Raw genomic sequence first — 22,526 nt, forward strand, 5'->3', positions numbered from 1 at the left:
AAGGAGACACAGATGTATAGAACAGTCTTTTGGACTCTATGGGAGAGGGTGGGGGGGAGATGTGGGAGAATGGCATTAAAACATGTATTATATCATATAAGAAACGAATTGCCAGTCCAGGTTTGATGCAGGATACAGGAAGCTTGGGGCTGGTGCACTGGGATGACCCAGAGGGATGGTATGGGGAGGGAAGTGAGAGGGGGGTTCAGGATCGGGAACACGTGTACACCCGTGGCGGATGCATGTTGATGTATGGCAAAACCAATACCATATTGTAAAGTAAAAAAAAAATAATAATAATTTTTTAAAAGATACTTTAACTGCAAGTTAAAAAAAAATAAAAACTGTGTTTCAAATGACACCATCAAGAAAGTGAAGACACAACCCACAGAATAGGGGAAAATATTTGAGAATCGTATGTCTTATAAGGATTTCATACTCAGAACATATAAATAATTCTTACAATTTTACAATTTAAAAAACAACTTAATTTTTTAAGTGGGCAAATGATTTAAACAGACGTTTCCCATAGAAAGAACATGAGTAGCCATTAAGCAAATGAAAAGAACATCATAAGTCATAAGGGAAATATGAAACAAAACCACAGTGAGTTACCACTTCACATCAAGTAGGAGGATAATAACGAAAATGATGAATAACCAGTATTGGTGAAGAGAGTTATTAGATCCAATACACATTGCTGGCTGTAACATAAAATGATGCAATAGCTCTGGGAAAAGTCTGGCAATTCCTTAAAAGGTAAAATATACATGTACCATTTACCAAAAACATCAACTCCTAGATAAATACCAAAGAGAAAACATGTTCGTACAAAAACTTACATACAAACGTTCATAGCAGCAATATTCATAACAGCAAAAGAGTGGAAATAAGCTGAAGATCCATAAACTGATGAGGTATAAATATGTGGTATGCAATTTAATATTGAAAGTGAAGTGAAAGTGTCAGACGCGCAGTCGTATCCAACTCTCTGAGACCCCATGAACTGTAGCCCACCAGGCTCCTCTGTTCATGTGATTTGCCAGGTACGACTACTGGAGTGGATTGCCATTTCCTTCTCCAGAATTTAATATTACTCAGTCATAAAAAAGATGTAAAGGAATGATATACGCCACAGTGTGGATAAACCTCAAAAAGGTATGCTAAGTGAAAGAAGTCAGACACTAAAAGACACATTATATGACTGCATTTAAATGAAATGTCCAGAATAGACATATACACAGAGAAAAGAAAGTAGATTAGTCATTTTCAGGTATTAGAGGGGAAAATGAATAGACAGTGATTGGTAACGGGTATGGAATTTCGTTTGGGGGTAATTGAAGTGCTCTGGAATTATATGATGGTTGCACACCCACTAGCCATACTAAAATCCATGGAATTGTACACTTTAAAATGAAAGATTGTATGTATGTGTCAATAAACAAAACAGAACTAAATGGATGAAATGAGAAATAATTCACCCTAGTTCTTGCCATATCTGTATGTATACCATCGATAATATTACTTTATCCTTGCTCTCATTGAAAAAGTACAATTTCTTCCCACTTTCTGAACATGGATTGGCATCAAGACTTTTTCAGAAGAGTAGAATGTAGAAGTGATGGTATGGAAATTTTGAGTTTAGGCCTCAAGAGGAAAATACACTCTGCTCTCTCTCTGAGTTCTGTTTTTAAAATACCATGTAGAGCAGCCCCGTCTACACTTCTGGAGGATAACAGACCAAATACAGCAGAGAACAGTCATTTGTAGCTGAGGACTCCGAGATCAACCATTCAGTTCAGACTACCAGATATGTGAGTGAAGAATTCTGAGATCACCCAAAATCAGTAAAGCAGCCAAATAACTTGAACCACAAGAGAAAAATCAGGATAGTCTGGCAGAACTGCCTAGCAGAATTCAGGAAAACAGACGACATAGAATCATGAATAAAACTGTTTTAATACAGAAATCCTGAAGTGTTATGTTAAATAATGATAATTAAAACATAGTTCTAAAAGAAAACTGGGAAATTGTGAAGAAAGAATCAGCGAATTGAAATACCGATCAAGGGAGATACAAGGATGTAAAATACAGACAAGATAGTAAGAAAAGATGGGGACATGGTGAAAAAGCCTAACATAAGTGAAGCAAAGCCTTCAAATAGGATAGATGCAATATCTGAAGAGATAATGGCAGAAAAGTTTACAAACATGAAGAGAAACATCTACAGAGCAAATAGACTATACAATTCACAGTCATAATTTAAAAAAGGAGACGAATACTTAGGTATGTCATACTAAAATTAATGACATCTAAAAACTAAGGAAAAACATGTATTTTAAAAAGTCAGAGGGAAGAAAAAGATATGCTGCTTTCAAAAGAGAAACAAAAAAAAAACTAATAAAGGATTCTTAAGAGAAAGTAGAAGCCAGAAGAATAAGAAATTAAATCTTCTAATTACTAAAAATATACATCCACCAATATAGAATGCTATTACCACTAAAAATATCCTTCAAATATGGACACACAATAAAAAATTTTTCAGATGTATAAAAGCCAACTTATAGCCACAATTTAGAAACACACCATTTTAAAATGTTACATAAAATTCATCAAGCTAAAGAAATGTTACAGCAAAAAAAAAAAAAATTCAGATCAATAGGAAACAGCGAAGTTCACAGAAAATGGTCAATATGTAGGTAAACAAAAAGATTTTTTATTACTATGATTTCCTTATGAGAAAATTATCCTTATAAAGTAAAAAAAATAATGTATTATAAGATTAATAACATATACAGGAGTAAAATATATGGCAATAATTACACAAAGGACAGGAAAAGAGCAAATGGATTACACTTTCGTAATATTCTTACCTTATACATGGAGTAGTATAATATTGATTCAAGGTAGACTGTGATAAGATAAAGATGACTATTACAATCACTACAGCAGTCACTAAAAAAAACACAAAAGAGGTATAGCTAAAAATCCAATAAAAGTGATAAAAGTGGACTTTAAAACACTCAATTAATCTAAAAAAGGCAAAAGGAAGAACAAACAGAGAAAAATAAAGAAAATTTTAAAAACCAATACTCTGAGGGTAGAACTAAACTCAATAACACCAATATTATATTAAATCTAAATTGACTACACAATTTGATAAAAGACAGAGACTATCAGAATAGATTTTAAAAACAAAAAGCAAGTAGTGTATGCTATTTACAAGAAATTCATTGTAAATAAAAACACTAGAAGATTTCCACTTCTTCCCATGAAGGATTAATCACTGTGAGGATTGACCTCTACTATAAACCATAAGGAAACTAAACAAAATATATGAAATGACTACTTTCAAATATAATAGTTCAGGAATGGCATCCTGGAGGAAAAATAAAACAAAATATGACTTCCTTGACTTGCTACCTGGAGGCAGATTTGAGGCTACAGTTCAGGGAAGGAACCCCAAACCCTCACATAGTTGAGGATAAAGATCAAAGTTCAGGGAGGCCATGGTTCCAGAACTTGAGAGGCAAATATTAGAGAACAGAGAGCTGCACTCAGCAATCTGCAAATGGGTGCCCTTGAATCTTTGGTTGAATAATAAACATAATGTGAAATTCTGTAAAGCTGGAGAAAGAACCATCAGAAAACAGTATGTTAAAACAATGCCAAGAACTCATATGGGATTGGAAATAGCTTGTATTCCCATTAGTCAGAGTGAAGAGACCTCTTAATACAAAGGACATCATATAGAGACCACAGAAGGTACTGTCTTAGTAGTGGGAATAAATTAGCACCAAACTTAGAGCTGCTATGTACAGGCCTTGACAAATCTTACAAACAATCTTCGAAGTAGCATAACTTCATGGCAGAATAAAGTCCAACATACTAAAAGAAATAAAGCTGAATAACCTACAAAAAAATCACAATGTCCAGAAAATACCATCAAAAATAATTATCCTGGAAATTTTGATCCATGACCAGTAAATACACACAAACACACACATATACACACTCACACACACACACCCCAACAGAAACAGAGAAAACAGCATACCAGTTGGGATGAGTAGAGAAGGATTTTTAAAACAGCTATTTAAAGTATGCTTCATATACTCAAGAATACAAAGTAAAATATGAAAATGAGAAGAGAAATGGAAAATATAAAAATGACTAAAATTCAATTTATAAAGATTAAAAATATATACAAAATTAAAAATAAATGTAGTAAGACAAGAATAGTCTTTCCAACAAATGGTGCTGGGACACTCAGATAGTCATGTACAAAAGAATTAAATTGGGTCCCTATCTTATCCTACAGACAGTTAACTCAAAACAGATCAAAGACCTAAATGTAAAAATGTAACTACACATCTAAAAAGAAAATATAGATGAAAATCCTTGGGATCTTTTATTACACATGATTTCACAGGCATGAAAGCAACAGCACAAGAAAGAAAAGAAAAAACAGAAAAAACATCATTAAAATTTAAAACTTGTGCTTCAAGGACACTATCAAGAAAGTGAAAAGACAACCCACAGAATGGGAGAAGATACTTGCAAATCAATCTTTGGTAAGGGACTTATTATATTCAGAATATATAAAGAAGCTTTACGGTCCAATAATAAAAAGACAAATATCCCAATTAAACAGTGGGCAAAGAATCTGACAGACATTTCTCAAAAGAAGAAATATCGGTAGCTAATACACACATGAAAAGATGTTCAACATCATTAGTCACCAAATAACTGCAAATCAAAACCATAGTGAGATACCACTTCACACCCACAACGATGACTATAATCAAAACAGTACGAAATAAGCACTGTGTGCAAGGATGTAGAACAATTGCAACCCTCATGCCTTGCTGGTGGAAATGTAAAATAATACAGCAGCTTTCAGTCAGGTGGTTCTTCCAAAGGTTAAGCACAGGTACCATCTGACCCAGATATCCCATTCCCAGCGTGATGAAAATATGTCCACACATAAACTTGTACATAGTATTCAAGAAGCGTATTTTAAAAACCAAAAATCAGAACCACTCAAATGTCCACCAAATAGCGAATGAATGAATAAAACATGGCATATTCACGTAATGGAATATTATTTGGTAATAAAGGGAAGTGAAGCACTGCTATAGGCCACAACATGGATAAACCTTGAACACATCATGCCAGTATGAAAGAAGCCAGTCAAAAGAACTACAACTGTAGATTCAATTTATTAAGATGATCAGAAGGCAATCCATAGCTGACAAGGGTACGCAGGGTGAACAGGTAGTGACTGCTAGGAAGTACAAGATCTCTCTGGGAGACGATAAATGTTTTTAACCTGATGATTGTAGTGATGGTTGCAAAAGTCTGTGAATATGCTAAAAGCCACTGAGTTCTACACTATAAATGGGTAAACTGTAGTAAGGTATGCTGGTTAGTCTTATGCATCAATGAACGCAGGTGGTAATACCTCAGTTATTTAATCAAATGCTAATGGCCTCGTTCTGAGTATGGTAGCATGTGCTCAATCACTGTGTCCGACTCTTTGCGACCCCATGGACCGTAGCCTGCCAGGCTTCTCTGTCCATGGAGTTCTTCAGGCAAGAATACTGGAGTGGGTTGCCATTTCCTACTCCAGGGGATCTTCCCGACCCAGGGATCGAGCTTGCATCTCCTGCACTGGCAGGCAGATTCTGTACCACTGTGCCACCTGGGAAGTCCTGAGTGTGGTAGGGACCTGCACATACGATGGGACAGTCACTGACTGATGACTAGGTTATGTCACACGGCACAGCTGGCTTTGAGAAAGGGAGATCATCCTGAATGGACTCCATCAGATAATCCCTCAAAAGGCACTGGTCTTGAAGAAGGAGATACAAGATGTGAGTATTTGCATTTCAATTGTGGAGACTCTACACTGTTAGTTCTGGAGATGGAAGAGGGATGGGGGAGAGAACATGAGCACTCTCTAAGAGCCCAAGTGGTCTCCTGGGCTCTTAGAAACAGTCACCTCAGTCCTACAACCACAAAGCACTGAATTGTGCAAACATGTGAATGAGCCTGGAAGCAGATTCTTTCCTAGAGTGCTGGTCAAGTATGCTGAAAAATGTCTTTCAATCTGGGTTAGTCTGATGTTTGCTCATATGACTAAACTGGGTTACAGATTTGGGGGAAGAATATTACAAAGTGAAGTGTCCTTCTTACCATATAACATCAGGGGTACGTGATATTAACATGAATTATCACTGGTGGTGTTAACCTTGATCACTTGTTCAAGCTGATGTCACCTTATGTTCTCTACTGTAAAGTTATAATATTTCCCTTCCACACAGTGGAAGTGAGTCATCATGTCCAATTCACACATGTGGGTAAAGAAATTAAGCTCTACTTCCTAGAGAAAGAAGAAGAAAATGGCAACCCACTCCAGTACTCTTGCCTGGAAAATTCTTTGGACTGAGGAGTCTGGTAGGCTATAGTCCATGGGGTCACAAAGAGTTGGACACGACTGAGCGACTTCAGTTCAGTTCAGTTCCTAGAGGAACAAGTGTCAAGGTATTTGTGGACATATGTTCGAACCACCAGAGCAGTTAATAAATACTTTTGAAGAAGATACTTGGAAGCTACACAAATATCTTGTTTCTCCTCAAAGTTTCACCCACTAAATTTGAATATCCTTAAGCAGATTTTTCTTACAGCACTTAACTATTGTGGGATTCTAACAGTAATTTTTTATTTCCTTCGTTCATTCTTCATTTATATATTTGCCCACATCATGCAGCCTGCAGGATCTTTTTTTTTTTTTCCTCTTTTGGTGTAATTTTTTATTATTTTTTTTTAGTTTTATTTTATTTTTAAACTTTACATAATTGTATTAGTTTTGCCAAATATCAAAATGAATCCATCACAGGTATACATGTGCTCCCCATCCTGAACCCTCCTCCCTCCTCCCTCCCCATACCATCCCTCTGGGTCGTCCCAGTGCACTAGCCCCAAGCATCCAGTATCATGCATTGAACCTGGACTGGCATCTCGTTTCATACATGATATTTTACATGTTTCAATGCCATTCTCCCAAATCTTCCCACCCCCTCCCTCTCCCACAGAGTCCATAAGACTGTTCCATACATCAGTGTCTCTTCTGCTGTCTCGTACACAGGGTTATTGTTATCATCTTTTTAAATTCCATATATATGCGTTAGTATACTGTATTGGTGTTTTTCCTTCTGGCTTACTTCACTCTGTATAATAGGCTCCAGTTTCATCCACCTCATTAGAACTGATTCAAATGTATTCTTTTTAATGGCTGAGTAATACTCCATTGTGGATATGTACCACAGCTTTCTTATCCATTCATCTGCTGATGGACATCTAGGTTGCTTCCATGTCCTGGCTATTATAAATAGTGCTGCGATGAACATTGGGGTACACGTGTCTCTTTCCCTTCTGGTTTGCTCAGTGTGTATGCCCAGCAGTGGGATTGCTGGATCATAAGGCAGTTCTATTTCCAGTTTTTTAAGGAATCTCCACACTGTTTTCCATAGTGACTGTACTAGTTTGCATTCCCACCAACAGTGTAAGAGGGTTCCCTTTCCTCCACACCCTCTCCAACATTTATTATTTGTAGACTTTGGATCACAGCCATTCTGACTGGTGTGAAATGGTACCTCATAGTGGTCTTGATTTGCATTTCTCTGATAATGAGTGATGTTGAGCATCTTTTCATGTGTTTGTTAGCCATCTGTATGTCTTCTTTGGAGAAATGTCTATTTAGTTCTTTGGCCCATTTTTTGATTGGGTCATTTATTTTTCTGGAGTTGAGCTGGAGGAGTTGCTTGTATATTTTTGAGATTAGTTGTTTGTCAGTTGCTTCATTTGCTATTATTTTCTCCCATTCTGAAGGCTGTCTTTTCACCTTGCTGATAGTTTCCTTTGATGTGCAGAAGCTTTTAAGGTTAATTAGGTCCCATTTGTTTATTTTTGCTTTTATTTCCGATATTCTGGGAGGTGGGTCATAGAGGATCCTGCTGTGATGTAAGTTCATAGCCTGCAGGATCTTAATTCCCCAACCAGGGATCAAACCTGGGCCCCTGCATTGGGAGCACAGAGTTCTAGCCACTGGACCACCAGGTAAGTCCTTCATTCTACATTTATTATTCGGAATTTTCTGTAAGAAACATTTATCCATTTTCACTTGTGTATTATTTATTCCATCATTAAATCAGTGAAGAATCATGGATATGTATTATGTTCTTTGGGTTACAATCCAATACAGCCATTATTTTTTCGCCCAGATTTGACCCACTGAGAACTCTTTCAGGTTGACTATGCCCCTTTGACATGCTCCCATTCTTCTTTGCTTTGTTTTCAGCACTTTCTTACTTTCTAGCCTAGGCAATACTTCAGGCTAATCTTGTATTCTCCCTGCCTCAGTTGTAGAATCAGTCATTTCTCCAAACAGTCCTAGTTCATTTCACTGGAAACAGTATTTTGAAACCAGGATGTGGGCACTGGAGATGCTCATTGCTACTGGGGCACTGTGGCTTCCAGGCCTTCTTGAAGAACTAAACTAGAAAATATATGTTGGGAAGGTTCCCTGGAGAAGGAAATGGCAACCCACTCCAGTACTCTTGCCTTGAAAATCCCATGGACAGAAGAGCTTGGTGCAGGCTACTATCCATGGGGTCGCAAAGAGTCAGGCACAACTGAGCGACTTCACTTTCACTTTCATACATCACACATCTACATATATATAAATATTAAAATAAACTTGAATTTATGCTTATAGGTGAAACCAATAGCACAAGGTTCTGTTGTTTTGTTGTTCTTTTTTTTTTTTCCGGCTGTGCCACAGGGCATGGGGGAATCTTAGTTTCCTGAACAGGGATCAACCCTGTGCCTCTGGCAGTGGAACCATAGAGTCCAAACCACTGGAAGGCCAGGGAACTCCACACAGGGTTCTTTATAGTCTTTACTCTGCATATTTTTAACTTTTTTCTCTGACAGTGAGAAACCTGGCTCCCACTGGCTCACATAAAACACAATTAATTTATATATTTGTCCAAACCTAGGCAATGGCACCCCACTCCAGTCCTCTTGCCTGGAAAATCCCATGGACGGAGGAGCCTGGTAGGCTGCAGTCCATGGGGTCGAGAAGAGTCGGACACGACTGAGCGACTTCACTTTCACGTTTCACTTTCAATGCATTGGAGAAGAAAATGGCAACCCACTCCAGTGTTCTTGCCTGGAGAACCCCAGGGATGGGGGAGCCTGGTGGGCTGGTGTCTATGGGGTCGCACAGAGTCAGACACGACTGAAGCAACTTAGTAGTAGTAAACATATAAGTATTGTTAGAACTGTTAATCTGTACTATGTGAGAAACAAATTTACCAATCAGAATATAATGTTGATATAATTTTTTGCTTTAGTTTCACAGTATCCAAACAAAGTACTATTTTCCAAGATCACTTAGATCAGCTCATTTTTTTGATGAAGTTATGGCATTTGTAAAACAGTTACATTTACTTGTCACAGTTGCATCCTCTGACATCCTGGTTGATTGACTTCTTTTTTTTAATTTGCAGTCAGCAAAGTTTATCTTTTGTAGTATTCAGTATGGCTTGACAAATGCATAGAGTCATTATCAACCACCACAGTATTAAGAACATTTTCACAACCCCAGAAGTTTTACTGTGAAGCCCTCTTGAAGGCAATCTCTGCCTTTACTACTTCTGGCAAATAACTCATCTCTTTTCTATCCCCATAGTACAACACGTGGCCTTTTGGTCTGGCTTCTTTCACTAGGCAAAACGTATTTAAGATTCAGCCATGCTCTTGTAGGAATCAGTAGTTAGTCCCTCGTCTCAGTTTTCGTACCTTCCAAAGCTTATGAAGAAGTGTCACATTTCCTCAGTCTACCTGGTTTCACTGTCAGTGCCTCACCTAAGGCAAGTTCCACGGTATCGTCTGGCTTTTTGCCTCAGGACGCTTACTGGTATCAGGACAAGCTGATACCAGACATGCTGGCACAGCGCAGAAGTTCAACACCCTCAAAGGCATCACTCAACCCTCAATGGAGGAGAGTTAGTGGATCAATACCCCACTCTCCTAGTCCTTCAGTGGTTTAACCCCGAGGAGCATTCTACATATTTCTTCAAAGGTCCCAGTGGGTCTGAGTTCATATTTCCCAGTACAGTACCCAGCTTCATAATGCACATATTGTTGGTTTTCCTCTCTTCTCTGAAACTCTCTATTGCTTCAATTATGCTTCCCAGGTTCATCTTGTAAATAAACTATCTCACCCAGTCCTTGTGTCTTTTGGAACATTCTTTCCCCAGACAGCCCCATGGTTCACTCCCTCATCTACTTGAGATGTTTAATAACCGTTTCTCCTGAGAGAGATCTTCTCTTACCATTCTATTTTAAATTTCAAGTTTTATCTTCCTTTTTGATTTATTTAATAGGACTTATGACCATCTAACTTATAACCACACACACAGTGTGTCTGTGTTGATTAATTTCAATTAGAATACAATTAGGTTCAACTAAGTGTTTACCTGGTGGCTCAGCTGGTAAAGAATCTGCCTGCAATGTATGAGACCTGGGTTGGATCCCTGTGTTGGGAAGATCTCCTGGAGAAGGGAAAGGCTACCCACTCCAGTATTCTGGTCAGGAGAATTCCAAGGACTATATAGTCCATGGGGTCTTAAAGAGCTGGACAGGACTGAATGACTTTCACTTTCACTTTAGGCTCAATTAATGCAGTGGTTTTAGTCAACTTTTTTAACTGTTATGTCACTAGAATGTAAAACACTCTTTGCATATAGTAGGCACTCAATAGAAATATACTGAATAAATTAATTTTTCAAGCGGTTGATTTTATTCCATATAAGAACCAACTTCCTATTTTAAAAACTCTAAAAGCTTCACTGACCTTCAAAATTGAATGACACCAAACACCAAAGGTCAAATGACTCTATCAGGCATATTACACAAAATATTTCCATACTTAGCATGAAGCTTGACTGAATCCTCTGAGTTGCCTCTGAAGTCTAAGATATTATATTATAAACAATAAAAGACTATACTACAGTATAGAAATTTGGTATGGAACCAATATTATTTTTCCTTGTAATAGTTCACATGAAACCAAATCTGACAGTTATATATCATGTATCTGGTGAGCCTATTTAATGATTCCAAACATAATATCACCTATACAACAAACATGGATATTGGAAAGAATTTTTTTAATCCTTTATTTTCAGTCTCATTTTCATTATTTTTGTTTTCCTAAATCTTTTTATAAGAAAGGAAAGTAATTCTTGGTGTTCTTGAGCAGAAATTAAAATTCCTTTCAGAATATTTTTATTACCTGGACACTGGATAAAGGACCACTCATAGTTCTTCTCTTTAGGACAAAGACTGGTATCAAGAAGCATCTCATTATTAAGCATTCCAACAAGCTTCATTGGTCCCCGGGAAGACCCTTCAATGCAGTGTCCTCTTCCAGTATTACTAGGATCATTGCACCAGCCACATCCAGGTTGTTCCAAACATTGTCCACAGGTCCTCAATCCAGAACAATTTTGGGCTGCATGGCAGGAACATTATTAACAAATATGTTACACGACTTTATATTCAAATGGAATTACAAACTAATGGAAAAATAAATATGATCTGGAAAAAAGACAGTAAAGGGTCATCTATGGTTAATGTAAACATTTTGTAATAATAAGAAACAGCAATTACTTCAAGAGCAAGTAAAGCATACATTATGAATAAAGAAGAGATGAATAGACTGGCATGGAGAAAAATGAAATTAGCACTCACACACTTCTGAGAACTGTACCAGTACTAGGACCTTTTTATGCAGGAGCCCATAGACCACACTTACCATCGTCTGTGACATAGAGCAATGTTAGCTCTTCTTGTGCTCAGGAAGTGCCTCTAAGGAAAAACTCTGCATCTGCCTGTGAATGTCCACTCTAAGTCATGCTTACCCATTCCCTGAGATAGCTGACCCCAGCATGGACAATGCTCTCCTTAAGGGTCCAAGATACTAGCATCTGCCTGATATGCGATGCTTGAAAGTAATCTCACTCAAAGAGCCAAACTGAACGGGAATATGGAAACTGGATACTCTGCCTCAGCAGGCAACCAGCAGGACAGGTTCTCTCTGACTTCCAGGGCTGCAGAATATTATCTCACTGAAGCTCAACCTTTTTTTGTCTAAATGATATCTAGACTATGAGCCTCAACAAAGCCCATGAAAACCGTGATGCCTTTCCCAAGGATGAATATATTACCACCTGCCATCATATTCACAATAGTTGCTATTTGATGTTTTGAATTTTTACTTCAAAGTCATAATACCCTGTATCAGGCTGAGGTTTCTTAAATTAGTCTCACTGATTTTTTTTTTTTTTTTTTGCTATAAAAGGCACATATTTTCTTGGGAATTGTTTATCCATAGAACACAGCACATAAGCACAAAGTACCATGAATGGTCTTCTAGTCACGAGCTAGAAGAACCTCAGAGAGAAGGAAAAGCCAGGCAGGCTTCTGGCCGTCTCAATTTCATTTTTGTTTAATAACTTAATTGTTACTCAGTTGTTTAATATGACTGGAAAGAGGAGTGCGCCTCAGAAAGCTGCAAATAAGAACAGCATAAGCTTCTCAGCAAACAAAACAGGAACTCAATACTGTAGACGGTGCAGGGCTAATAGAATATTGGATTCAAGAATTCATCAATTACAGTATGATTTGTTGTTGTGAATTTTTTCAGTGCTGAGCATTTCAGGGACTAGATGTAAGAAAGTGAAGAATGACTACCATCTCCCATATTTCCTTAATAATAAATTTAAAAGGAAGAATATTCTTTGAGTCATTGAACACAAGTGATTAATGTTAACCCTGTAGACAAATAATTCAATGACATGAACATACTTCTTTCTGAAAATTTTTTTCAGCAGTACACGGCATTAAACGGCACTTCATTTAAAATATCCTTAGATAACTGAACCTTTCATATATTATAATACTCCTCCTTAGACTTTTTACTGTGAAATATTTCTCTTTTATCTGTAGCTAGCCCACAGTACCGTTGACTAGATTATTCTAATTGTCTTCAAACCTATATTGGGTTGGTATGAAGCCAATGGGAAATAATGTCAAACATCAAATTAGGTATGCTGGCTTAACATTCTCATTATTTCCTGTCACATGATAAACTGAAGTAAATCTTTACTAGGTCTCATCCAGAATAAATCTAGACTTTACAGTCTAAAGAGATCTCTGAGGAAAATAAAATTTATTTTAGGATTAACTTTTTAAGTAAAATAACCAATCAAATTTCTTAAAGAAGCATAATGTACAATATCCGCCTGAAACTGGGGAGACCGGGGTTCGATCCCTGGGTTGGGAAGATCCCCTGGAGAAGGAAGGACATGGCAACCCACTCCAGGGTTCCTGTCTGCAGAATCCCCATCAACAGAGGAGCACAGCAGGTCCAGGCCATGGGGTCGCAAAGAGTCAGACATGACTGAGAGACGAAGCACAGCAAGCGCACTCTCAAACACAGCATGCCTGCTCTGTTGCTTTTCAAATAGCTGGGTAAGTCTTAGATTGAAGAATCCTGCCTTTCTTGCATTGACTGAATGACAAACTAATAATGGTCTGTTTATTAGAATTTATGCTTTAAAAAGGAGAAGGCAATGGCACCCCACTCCAGTACTCTTGCCTGGAAAATCCCATGGACGGAGAAGCCTGGTAGGCTGCAGTCCGTGGGGTCGCGAAGAGTCGGGCACGACTGAGCGACTTCACTTTCACTTTTCACTTTCATGCATTGGAGAAGGAAATGGCAACCCATTCCAGTGTTCTTGCCTGGAGAATCCCAGGGACCGGGGAGCCTGGTGGGCTGCCGTCTATGGGGTCACACAAAGTCGGACACGACTGAAGTGACTTAGCAGCAGCAGCAGAAGCTGCAGCAGCATGCTTTAAAAATGAGCTACAAAATGTCATATTTAGAGCAACATTCACTCTCCTATATTTTTTATATGTGAAATTATCACAAAAGTTAATACTGGTTTAGTTCTTGCTCAAGAGTGTAGAGCAATGTGCACGCTGAAAAATTACCAGAATATTCATTCCTTATAGTGGTAACCAAAAAAACTGAAAGACTAATGATTTTTATTTTCTTACAGAAAACAATAATATGGGAAAGTTTTTGTAGGCTGTGCTATTTTGACTACATTATGGCTAGAATGGAGACTATGTATGAGCTATAAGTAATCAAAGCAATCATTTGTTACTTTATTTTTGGCTTTTTGAAAAATTAACTTTTATAATATTCAATATGGTTTATGAGATGTGTAAGAATTTGAAAAATCAATCCGTAACAAATTATATCACCAAATGATGACTGGAGACTTCTGGTTTCCAGTCCAGCATGGAAGGAGTTTAGAAGTCACCACTCCATCTTAAGAAAAAGAAAAATCAGCCACAAACTGAAAAATCAACGACTCCTTAGATCCATGAGACAAGTGAGGTCACAGGGCAAACAACAGCATCCATAATTGGAGAGCGAGCAGAATACACAAAATCATGACTTAGTGGCACGGAAACCTCTTCAGGACACAGTGCCGGGGTAAGATAACCTGAACTGTTAACTACTGAATTGCCGGAATCTCAGTGTGGACAACTCTAAGGCTTCATATCTCCAGGGGAACCCAGTTACGGGAAGAGCCCCGACATTTCTGTGGGTGTGACCTTCAGGAGCCCTAACAGGTTCTCACAGTTAATATTGAAGAAAACCCCATTGTGCTTTTGACAATGGGAGGGGAAAAGGAACTATTCTGAAATATGCCAGAGCACTGTTCTTAATAAGTCTGGAGAAACTGTTTAACAGACTAAACTGGGGTTTTATCAGAGCATAACTGAACCAGTTAAAGGGAAATAACCAACTCTAGCCTGTTCTAGTCTTTCACGTGGGGAACGAGAAATATACAACTCCAGCTCCCTCCGGCTATCCTGTACCACCTGAGAGAGGGAAAAAAGAAAAAAACAAAAAACAAAAAACTGGGATGTACTAGTGAAGTGAAGTTCAGAGAACTGTACAGAGCACAGGCTCACCAAAAGACTGAGACCTAACCACAGGACTGTAGAACACCTCCCCTCCCCAAAATCCTACTACTACATTACTAAAAGCCTACTTACAACAGTTTCTTTTACCCATATTTTGTATCTGACTGTCAAGAGAAAAACTACAAGGAATACCAAAAGGCAGAAAACACAGAAGAGACAGAGTAATAAGCATCAGACCAGACAGGGCAGGGATGTTGGAATTATCAGATCAGGAATTTAGAACAATTATGATAAATATGCTGAAGGTTCAAAAAATACGCTAAAGGCTCTAACAGAAAAAAGACAGCATGCAAGAAGAGATGGGCAATATAAGCACAACTATATAACTCTTAGAATACAAAAGATAAGAAAATCTAAATGACCTTGGGTCTGGTGATGATGTTTCAGTCTAACACCAAAAGCACAATTTATGAAAGAAAAAACTGATGAATTTGACTTTGCCAAATTTTAAATCTCTGCACTGTTAAAGATACTGTCAAAAGAATGTAAAGACCAGCCACACAGTGGAAGAAAATATTTGCAAAAAACACATCTGATAAAGGATTGGACTTCAAAATATATAAAGAATATTCAAAATGATAATAAGAAAACAACCAACTCAATTTTTTAAAATAGACAAGGAAGTGGGGAGGGACTAGATGGATACATGAGATTAAGGGATACAAACCACACTGAAAAAAGAGATAAGTAACAAGACTATACTTATTCTTGTATAAGTATATACAAGAAATATAGTCAGCACAGGGAAATAGTCATTATTTCATAAAAACTTTAAATGGAGTATAAACAACAAAAACACTGAATCACTATGCTGTACACCTGAAATGAACATAATACAGTAATCAACTATACTTCAATAAAAATTTTTTCATAGGCAAAAGACCTGAACAGACACCTCACCAAACAAGATATATACAGAATGCAAATATCAAAAGATGGTCCACATCATTTATGATTAGAGAACTGAATTCTAAAACAATAAGATATCATTATAAACCTTATGCTGTTTTTGTTTAGTTGGTAAGTCATCCGACTCTTTATGCCTTCCTCTCTATTCCATTCCCCTTATTAGTTTGCTGCTGCTGCTGCTAAGTCACTTCAGTCGTCTCCGACTCTGTGCGACCCCATAGACGGCAGCCCACCAGGCTCTCCCATCCCTGGGATTCTCCAGGCAAGAACACTGGAGTGGGTTGCCATTTCCTTCTCCAATGCATGAAAGTAAAAAGTCAAAGGGAAGTCACTGAGTCATGTCCGACTCTGAGCGACCCCATGGACTGCAGCCCACCAGGCTCCTCCATCCATGGGATTTTCCAGGCAAGAGTACTGGAGTGGGGTGACATTGCCTTCTCCCCTTATTAGTTTAGGCCCTCATGATTCCTCTTCTCCTCTACTGCTGATGGATGTTACAGATTACCTAAAATGGAATGTGTTGTTGCTTGTTGTTTATCCACTAAGTCATGTCTGACTCTTTTGCAATCTCATGGACTGTAGCCTGCCAGACTCCTCTGTCCATGGGATTTCCGAGGCAAGAAAACTGGAGGGATTTCCTTCTCCAGGGGACCTTCCCAATCTAGTGATGAAATCTGCATCTCCTGCATTCAAAGGAGATTCTTTACCACTGATCCACCCGGGAAACCCCTATAAACCTATTGGAATGGCCAAAATCCAAAACACTGACACCTCCGAATGCTCACAAGTGTGTAAAATGTGAAGAAAGAGGAACTCTTGTTCATTACTGGTGGGATTACAAAACACAGCTACTTTGAAAGACAGTTTGGTGGATTGTTCCTCATTTACAAAGAAAAATTTCCTTCAAGTTTCATTTACTAAGAAAAACACTTCAAATAATCACTGAAGACAACCTTCTAAAAGCAATATAAAGCTTCAGTTCAGTTCAGTTCAGTCGCTCAGTTGTGTCCGACTCTTTGCGACCCCATGAATCGCAGCACGCCAGGCCTCCCTGTCCATCACCAACTCCCAGAGTTCACCCAAACTCACGTCCATCGAGGCGGTGATGCCATCCAGCCATCTCATCCTCTGTCGTCCCCTTCTCCTCCTGCCCCCAATCCCTCCCAGCATCAGAGTCTTTTCCAATGAGTCAGCTCTTCGCATGAGGTGGCCAAAGTACTGGAGTTTCAGCTTTAGCATCATTCCTTTCAAAGAAATCCCAGGGCTGATCTCCTTTAGAATGGACTGGTTGGATTTCCTTGCAGTCCAAGGACTCTCAAGAGTCTTCTCCAACACCACAGTTCAAAAGCATCAATTCTTCAGCACTCAGCTTTATTCCCAGTCCAACTCTCACATCCATACATGACCACTGGAAAAACCATAGCCTTGACTAGACGGACCTTTGTTGGAAAAGTAACGTCTCTGCTTTTTAATATGCTCTCTAGGTTGGTCATAACTTTCCTTCCAAGGAGTAAGCGTCTTTTAATTTCATGGCTGCAGTCACCATCTGCAGTGATTTTGGAGCCCCAAAAAATAAAGTCTGACACTGTTTCCACTGTTTCCCCATTTACTTCCCATGAAGTGATGGGACCTGATGCCATGATCTTCATTTTCTAAATGTTGACCTTTAAGCCAACTTTTTCACTCTCCACTTTCACTTTCATCAAGAGGCTTTTTAGTTCCTCTTCACTTTCTGCCATAAGGGTGGTGTCATCTGCATATCTGAGGTTATTGAAATTTCTCCCGGCAAGCTTGATTCCAGCTTGTGCTTCTTCCAGTCCAGCGTTTCTCATGATGTACTCTGCATATAAGTTAAATAAGCAGAGTGACAATATACAGCCTTGACGTACTCCTTTTCCTATTTGGAACCAGTCTGTTGTTCCATGTCCAGTTCTAACTGTTGCTTCCTGACCTGCATATAGGTTTCTCAAGAGGCAGGTCAGGTGGCCTGGTATTCCCATCTCTTTCAGAATTTTCCACAGTTTATTGTGATCCACACAGTCAAAGGCTTTGGCATAGTCAATAAAGCAGAAGTAGATGTTTTTCTGGAACTCTCTTGCTTTTCCATGATCCAGAGGATGTTGGCAATTTGATCTCTGGTTCCTCTGCCTTTTCTAAAACCAGCTTGAACATCAGGAAGTTCATGGTTCACGTATTGCTGAAGCCTGGCTTGGAGAATTTTGAGCATTACTTTATTAGCGTGTGAGCTTAGACCATTTCTAATACTGTTCTATTTATAACTGTAAAAATGGCTGTGAAGACTTACTACTGTCAAAGGTTTGGTGAATAACTAGAAACATATAGCACAAAAAGATAACATAAATCCACTGCATATAATTCATACTAAAAAAAATACAATGTTGAAGGCAAAGCATGACAAAACTATTGCTCAGCAGCTGACATTTTGAAACAGTAACACTACTGCTGAAAGCACATGGATTTTGAGCAAGGATGTCATCTTCATTCCTAGTCTCTATTTTATTCTCTGGCATTTCCTCACTGCTCAGTAAATGTTTGTTAGTTAAACACATGGAAAAGTATTAAATGTAATAGAGAAGGAGTTTGTGTTCATAAGGAGTGGGTCACTGCCAGGTAAATGCTACTTCCAAAGAACACAAGGGCTCCTTGAGGCAAGATAAAATGCCCCTCTTTCCCACAAGGATGCACAGGATGTACAATTTTAGAAGTTATGGAACAAAAACAACTGTGATTAGACATCATCAGCTCAAATGAGCTATATACAGCCACAGGGAAGACAGATGTGGTGACAGACATAACAGTGAGAGAAAAGACCTAGAGAAACAGAAAATCCAGCAGACTAGACTAACTGCTCAAGGAACAAACGGCAGAAGTGGAAAGTAAGCCTCTACAACAATCAAGAAAGCAAAAGAAGCAAAACATCAAAAATCAAGAGTGCCAAAGCAGCTCTAAAGAACTGATCCATGCATGCCTAGCTAACAATCTCACCAACAATAGTTATCATCATTTGGTTCATCTGTGGTCAAACTGAAGTTCTTATCTGTGTTAAAATAGTTAATCATTTTTAATTTACCTTTCCAAAAATGTAGCTTCAATCTTTACAACGGGATTACAAGGTTCTCAAAAATTCACTTTAAATAGATAAAAAACTCCAGATTTTAAAAAAACATAAAAAAGGAAAAATATTTGAACCTCATTTAACAAATAACAACATGGAAAGTACAAATGAATTTAAGATACACTAAACTTTTACAAGGATAAAAATGGCAGAATGGAGCACACCTCCCCCCAGAAACAAAACAGAAATACCCCTACAAGTGGAACAATTTTCACAAAAAACCAACTGAAAACTGGCAAGAGGTCTCTTATTCAGCCAAAGCTGTAAGAAAAGATAAAAACACTAATCTGAAAAGATAAACGCACCCCAATGTTTACAGCAACACTATTTACAATAGCCAAGACATGGAAACAATCAATTCAAGTGCCCATCAACAGATGACTGGCTTAAAAAGATGCTGTGTGCAAAAATAAACTCAGAATGGATTACAGACTTAAATGTAAGGCCAGAAACTATAAATCCATTAGAGAAAAACATAAGCACTATACTCTGTGACATAAATCACAGCAAGATCCTCTTTGACCCACCCCCTAGTACACTGAAAATAAAATCAAAAATAAACAAATGAGACCTAATTAAACACAAAAGCTTTTGTACAGCAAAGGAAACAAACAAGATTAAAAGACAACCCTTAGAATGGGAGAAAACAATTGCAACTGACAAAGGATTAATCTCCAAAATATATAAGCAGCTCATATAGATCAATATCAGGAAAACAAACTGCCCAATCAAAAAATGGGTAGAAGATCTAACTGACATTTCTCCAAAGATATACAGATGACCAATAAAGATATGAAAAGATGCTCAACAACACTAATTATTAGAGAAATGCAAATCAAAACTACAGTGAGGTATCACCTTGTACCAGTCAGAATAGTCATCAAACAAAAAAATCTACAAGTATTAGAGAGGATATGGAGAAAAGGGAATCCTCCTATACTGTTGGTGGGAATGCAAACTAATGAAGCCATTATGGAGAACAGTGTGGAGATTTCTTTAAAAAGTAGGAATAAAATCTACCATATAAAACAGCAATCCCACTACTGGACATATACCCTGGGGAAGCCACAATTCCAAAAGACACATATATCTCAGTGTTCACTGCAGCACTATTTACAATAGCCAGAACACTGAAGCAACCTAGATGTCCATCTACAGATGACTGGATAAAGAAAATGTACATATATACAGTGGAGTATTAATCAGCCATAAGAAAGAATGAATTTGATTCAGTTCTAGTGAGGCGGATGAACCTAGAGTTTGTTATACAGAGTGAAGTCAGAAAGAGAAAAACAAATATCATTTTTTTTTATTTTTAAACTTTACATAATTGTATTAGTTTTGCCAAATATCAAAATGAATCCATCACAGGTATACATGTGCTCCCCATCCTGAACCCTCCTCCCTCCTTCCTCCCCATACCATCCCTCTGGGTCGTCCCAGTGCACTAGCCCCAAGCATCCAATATCGTGCATTGAACCTGGACTGGCATCTCGTTTCATACATGATATTTTACATGTTTCAATGCCATTCTCCCAAATCTTCCCACCCTCTCCCTCTCCCACAGAGTCCATAAGACTGTTCCATACATCAGTGTCTCTTTTGCTGTCTCGTACACAGGGTTATTGTTATCATCTTTCTAAATTCCATATATACGCGTTAGTATACTGTATTGGTGTTTTTCCTTCTGGCTTACTTCACTCTGTATAATAGGCTCCAGTTTCATCTACCTCATTAGAACTGATTCAAATGAATTCTTTTTAATGGCTGAGTAATACTCCATTGTGGATATGTACCACAGCTTTCTTATCCATTCATCTGCTGATGGACATCTAGGTTGCTTCCATGTCCTGGCTATTATAAACAGTGCTGCGATGAACATTGGGGTACACGTGTCTCTTTCCCTTCTGGTTTCCTCAGTGTGTATGCCCAGCAGTGGGATTGCTGGATCATAAGGCAGTTCTATTTCCAGTTTTTTAAGGAATCTCCACACTGTTCTCCATAGTGGCTGTACTAGTTTGCATTCCCACCAACAGTGTAAGAGGGTTCCCTTTTCTCCACACCCTCTCCATCATTTATTGCTTGTAGACTTTTGGATCGCAGCCATTCTGACTGGTGTGAAATGGTACCTCATAGTGGTCTTGATTTGCATTTCTCTGATAATAAGTGATGTTGAGCATCTTTTCACGTGTTTGTTAGCCATCTGTATGTCTTCTTTGGAGAAATGTCTATTTAGTTCTTTGGCCCATTTTTTGATTGGGTCATTTATTTTTCTGGAGTTGAGCTGTAGGAGTTGCTTGTATATTTTTGAGATTAGTTGTTTGTCAGTTGCTTCATTTGCTATTATTTTCTCCCATTCTTTTTTTTTTTTTTTTTTAAGGACACTGAAGAGGGCACCACATAGACAAGAACTATTTTCTCCCATTCTGAAGGCTGTCTTTTCACCTTGCTGATAGTTTCCTTTGATGTGCAGAAGCTTTTAAGGTTAATTAGGTCCCATTTGTTTATTTTTGCTTTTATTTCCGATATTCTGGGAGGTGGGTCATAGAGGATCCTGCTGTGATGTATGTCAGAGAGTGTTTTGCCTATGTTCTCCTCTAGGAGTTTTATAGTTTCTGGTCTTATGTTTAGATCTTTAATCCATTTTGAGTTTATTTTTGTGTATGGTGTTAGAAAGTGTTCTAGTTTCATTCTTTTACAAGTGGTTGACCAGTTTTCCCAGCACCACTTGTTAAAGAGATTGTCTTTAATCCATTGTATATTCTTGCCTCCTTTGTCAAAGATAAGGTGTCCATATGTGCATGGATTTATCTCTGGGCTTTCTATTTTGTTCCATTGATCTATATTTCTGTCTTTGTGCCAGTACCATACTGTCTTGATGACTGTGGTTTTGTAGTAGAGCCTCAAGTCAGGTAGGTTTAACACACATATGTGGAATCTAGAAAATGGCATTGATGAACCTATCTGCTGGGAAAGAATGAAGACACAGATGTAGAGAAGAGACTCGTGGACACAGCGGGGGAAGGAAAGAGTGGGGTGAACGGAGAAAACAGCATCAACGTATATACACTATAATGCGTAAAACAGATAGCTGTTGAGAAGTTACTATATAACACAGGGAGCTCAGCCTGGTGCTCTGTGATGCTAGAGGGGTGGGACGGGGGAAGGGGAGAGAGCCTCAAGAAGGAGGTACATGTGTATGATTATGACTAATGCTCGTTGTTGTACACTGAAGCCAGTACAACACCGTAAAGCAATTTTCCTCCAATTTAAAAATGAATTAAAAAAAGATGTGTGTGTATAGAATGGAATGTTACTTATCCACAAAAAAGAATGAAATATTGCC

General features: G+C 38.2%; 1 protein-coding gene across 6 annotated transcripts in view; it reads right to left on the reverse strand.

Annotated features, from left to right (window-relative positions):
• ATRNL1 (attractin like 1) overlaps window positions 1-22,526 on the reverse strand; it is an 805,870-nt gene that overhangs the window by 595,139 nt on the left and 188,205 nt on the right. For 4 of the 6 annotated variants that reach the window (XM_027529446.1, XM_027529448.1, XM_027529447.1 and 1 more), the window contains exon 18: window positions 11,366-11,584. The exons of 1 other annotated variant lie outside the window; for it this stretch is intronic. In XM_027529446.1, coding sequence (XP_027385247.1) covers window positions 11,366-11,584 — 219 coding nt within the window. Of the gene's footprint in view, window positions 1-2,873; window positions 2,956-11,365; window positions 11,585-22,526 lie in introns of all 6 variants that reach the window. One more of the 6 variants, XM_027529451.1, reaches the window with a different exon arrangement.

This window comes from Bos indicus x Bos taurus, chromosome 26, assembly GCF_003369695.1.
Source record: "Bos indicus x Bos taurus breed Angus x Brahman F1 hybrid chromosome 26, Bos_hybrid_MaternalHap_v2.0, whole genome shotgun sequence".
NCBI lineage: Eukaryota > Metazoa > Chordata > Mammalia > Artiodactyla > Bovidae > Bos > Bos indicus x Bos taurus.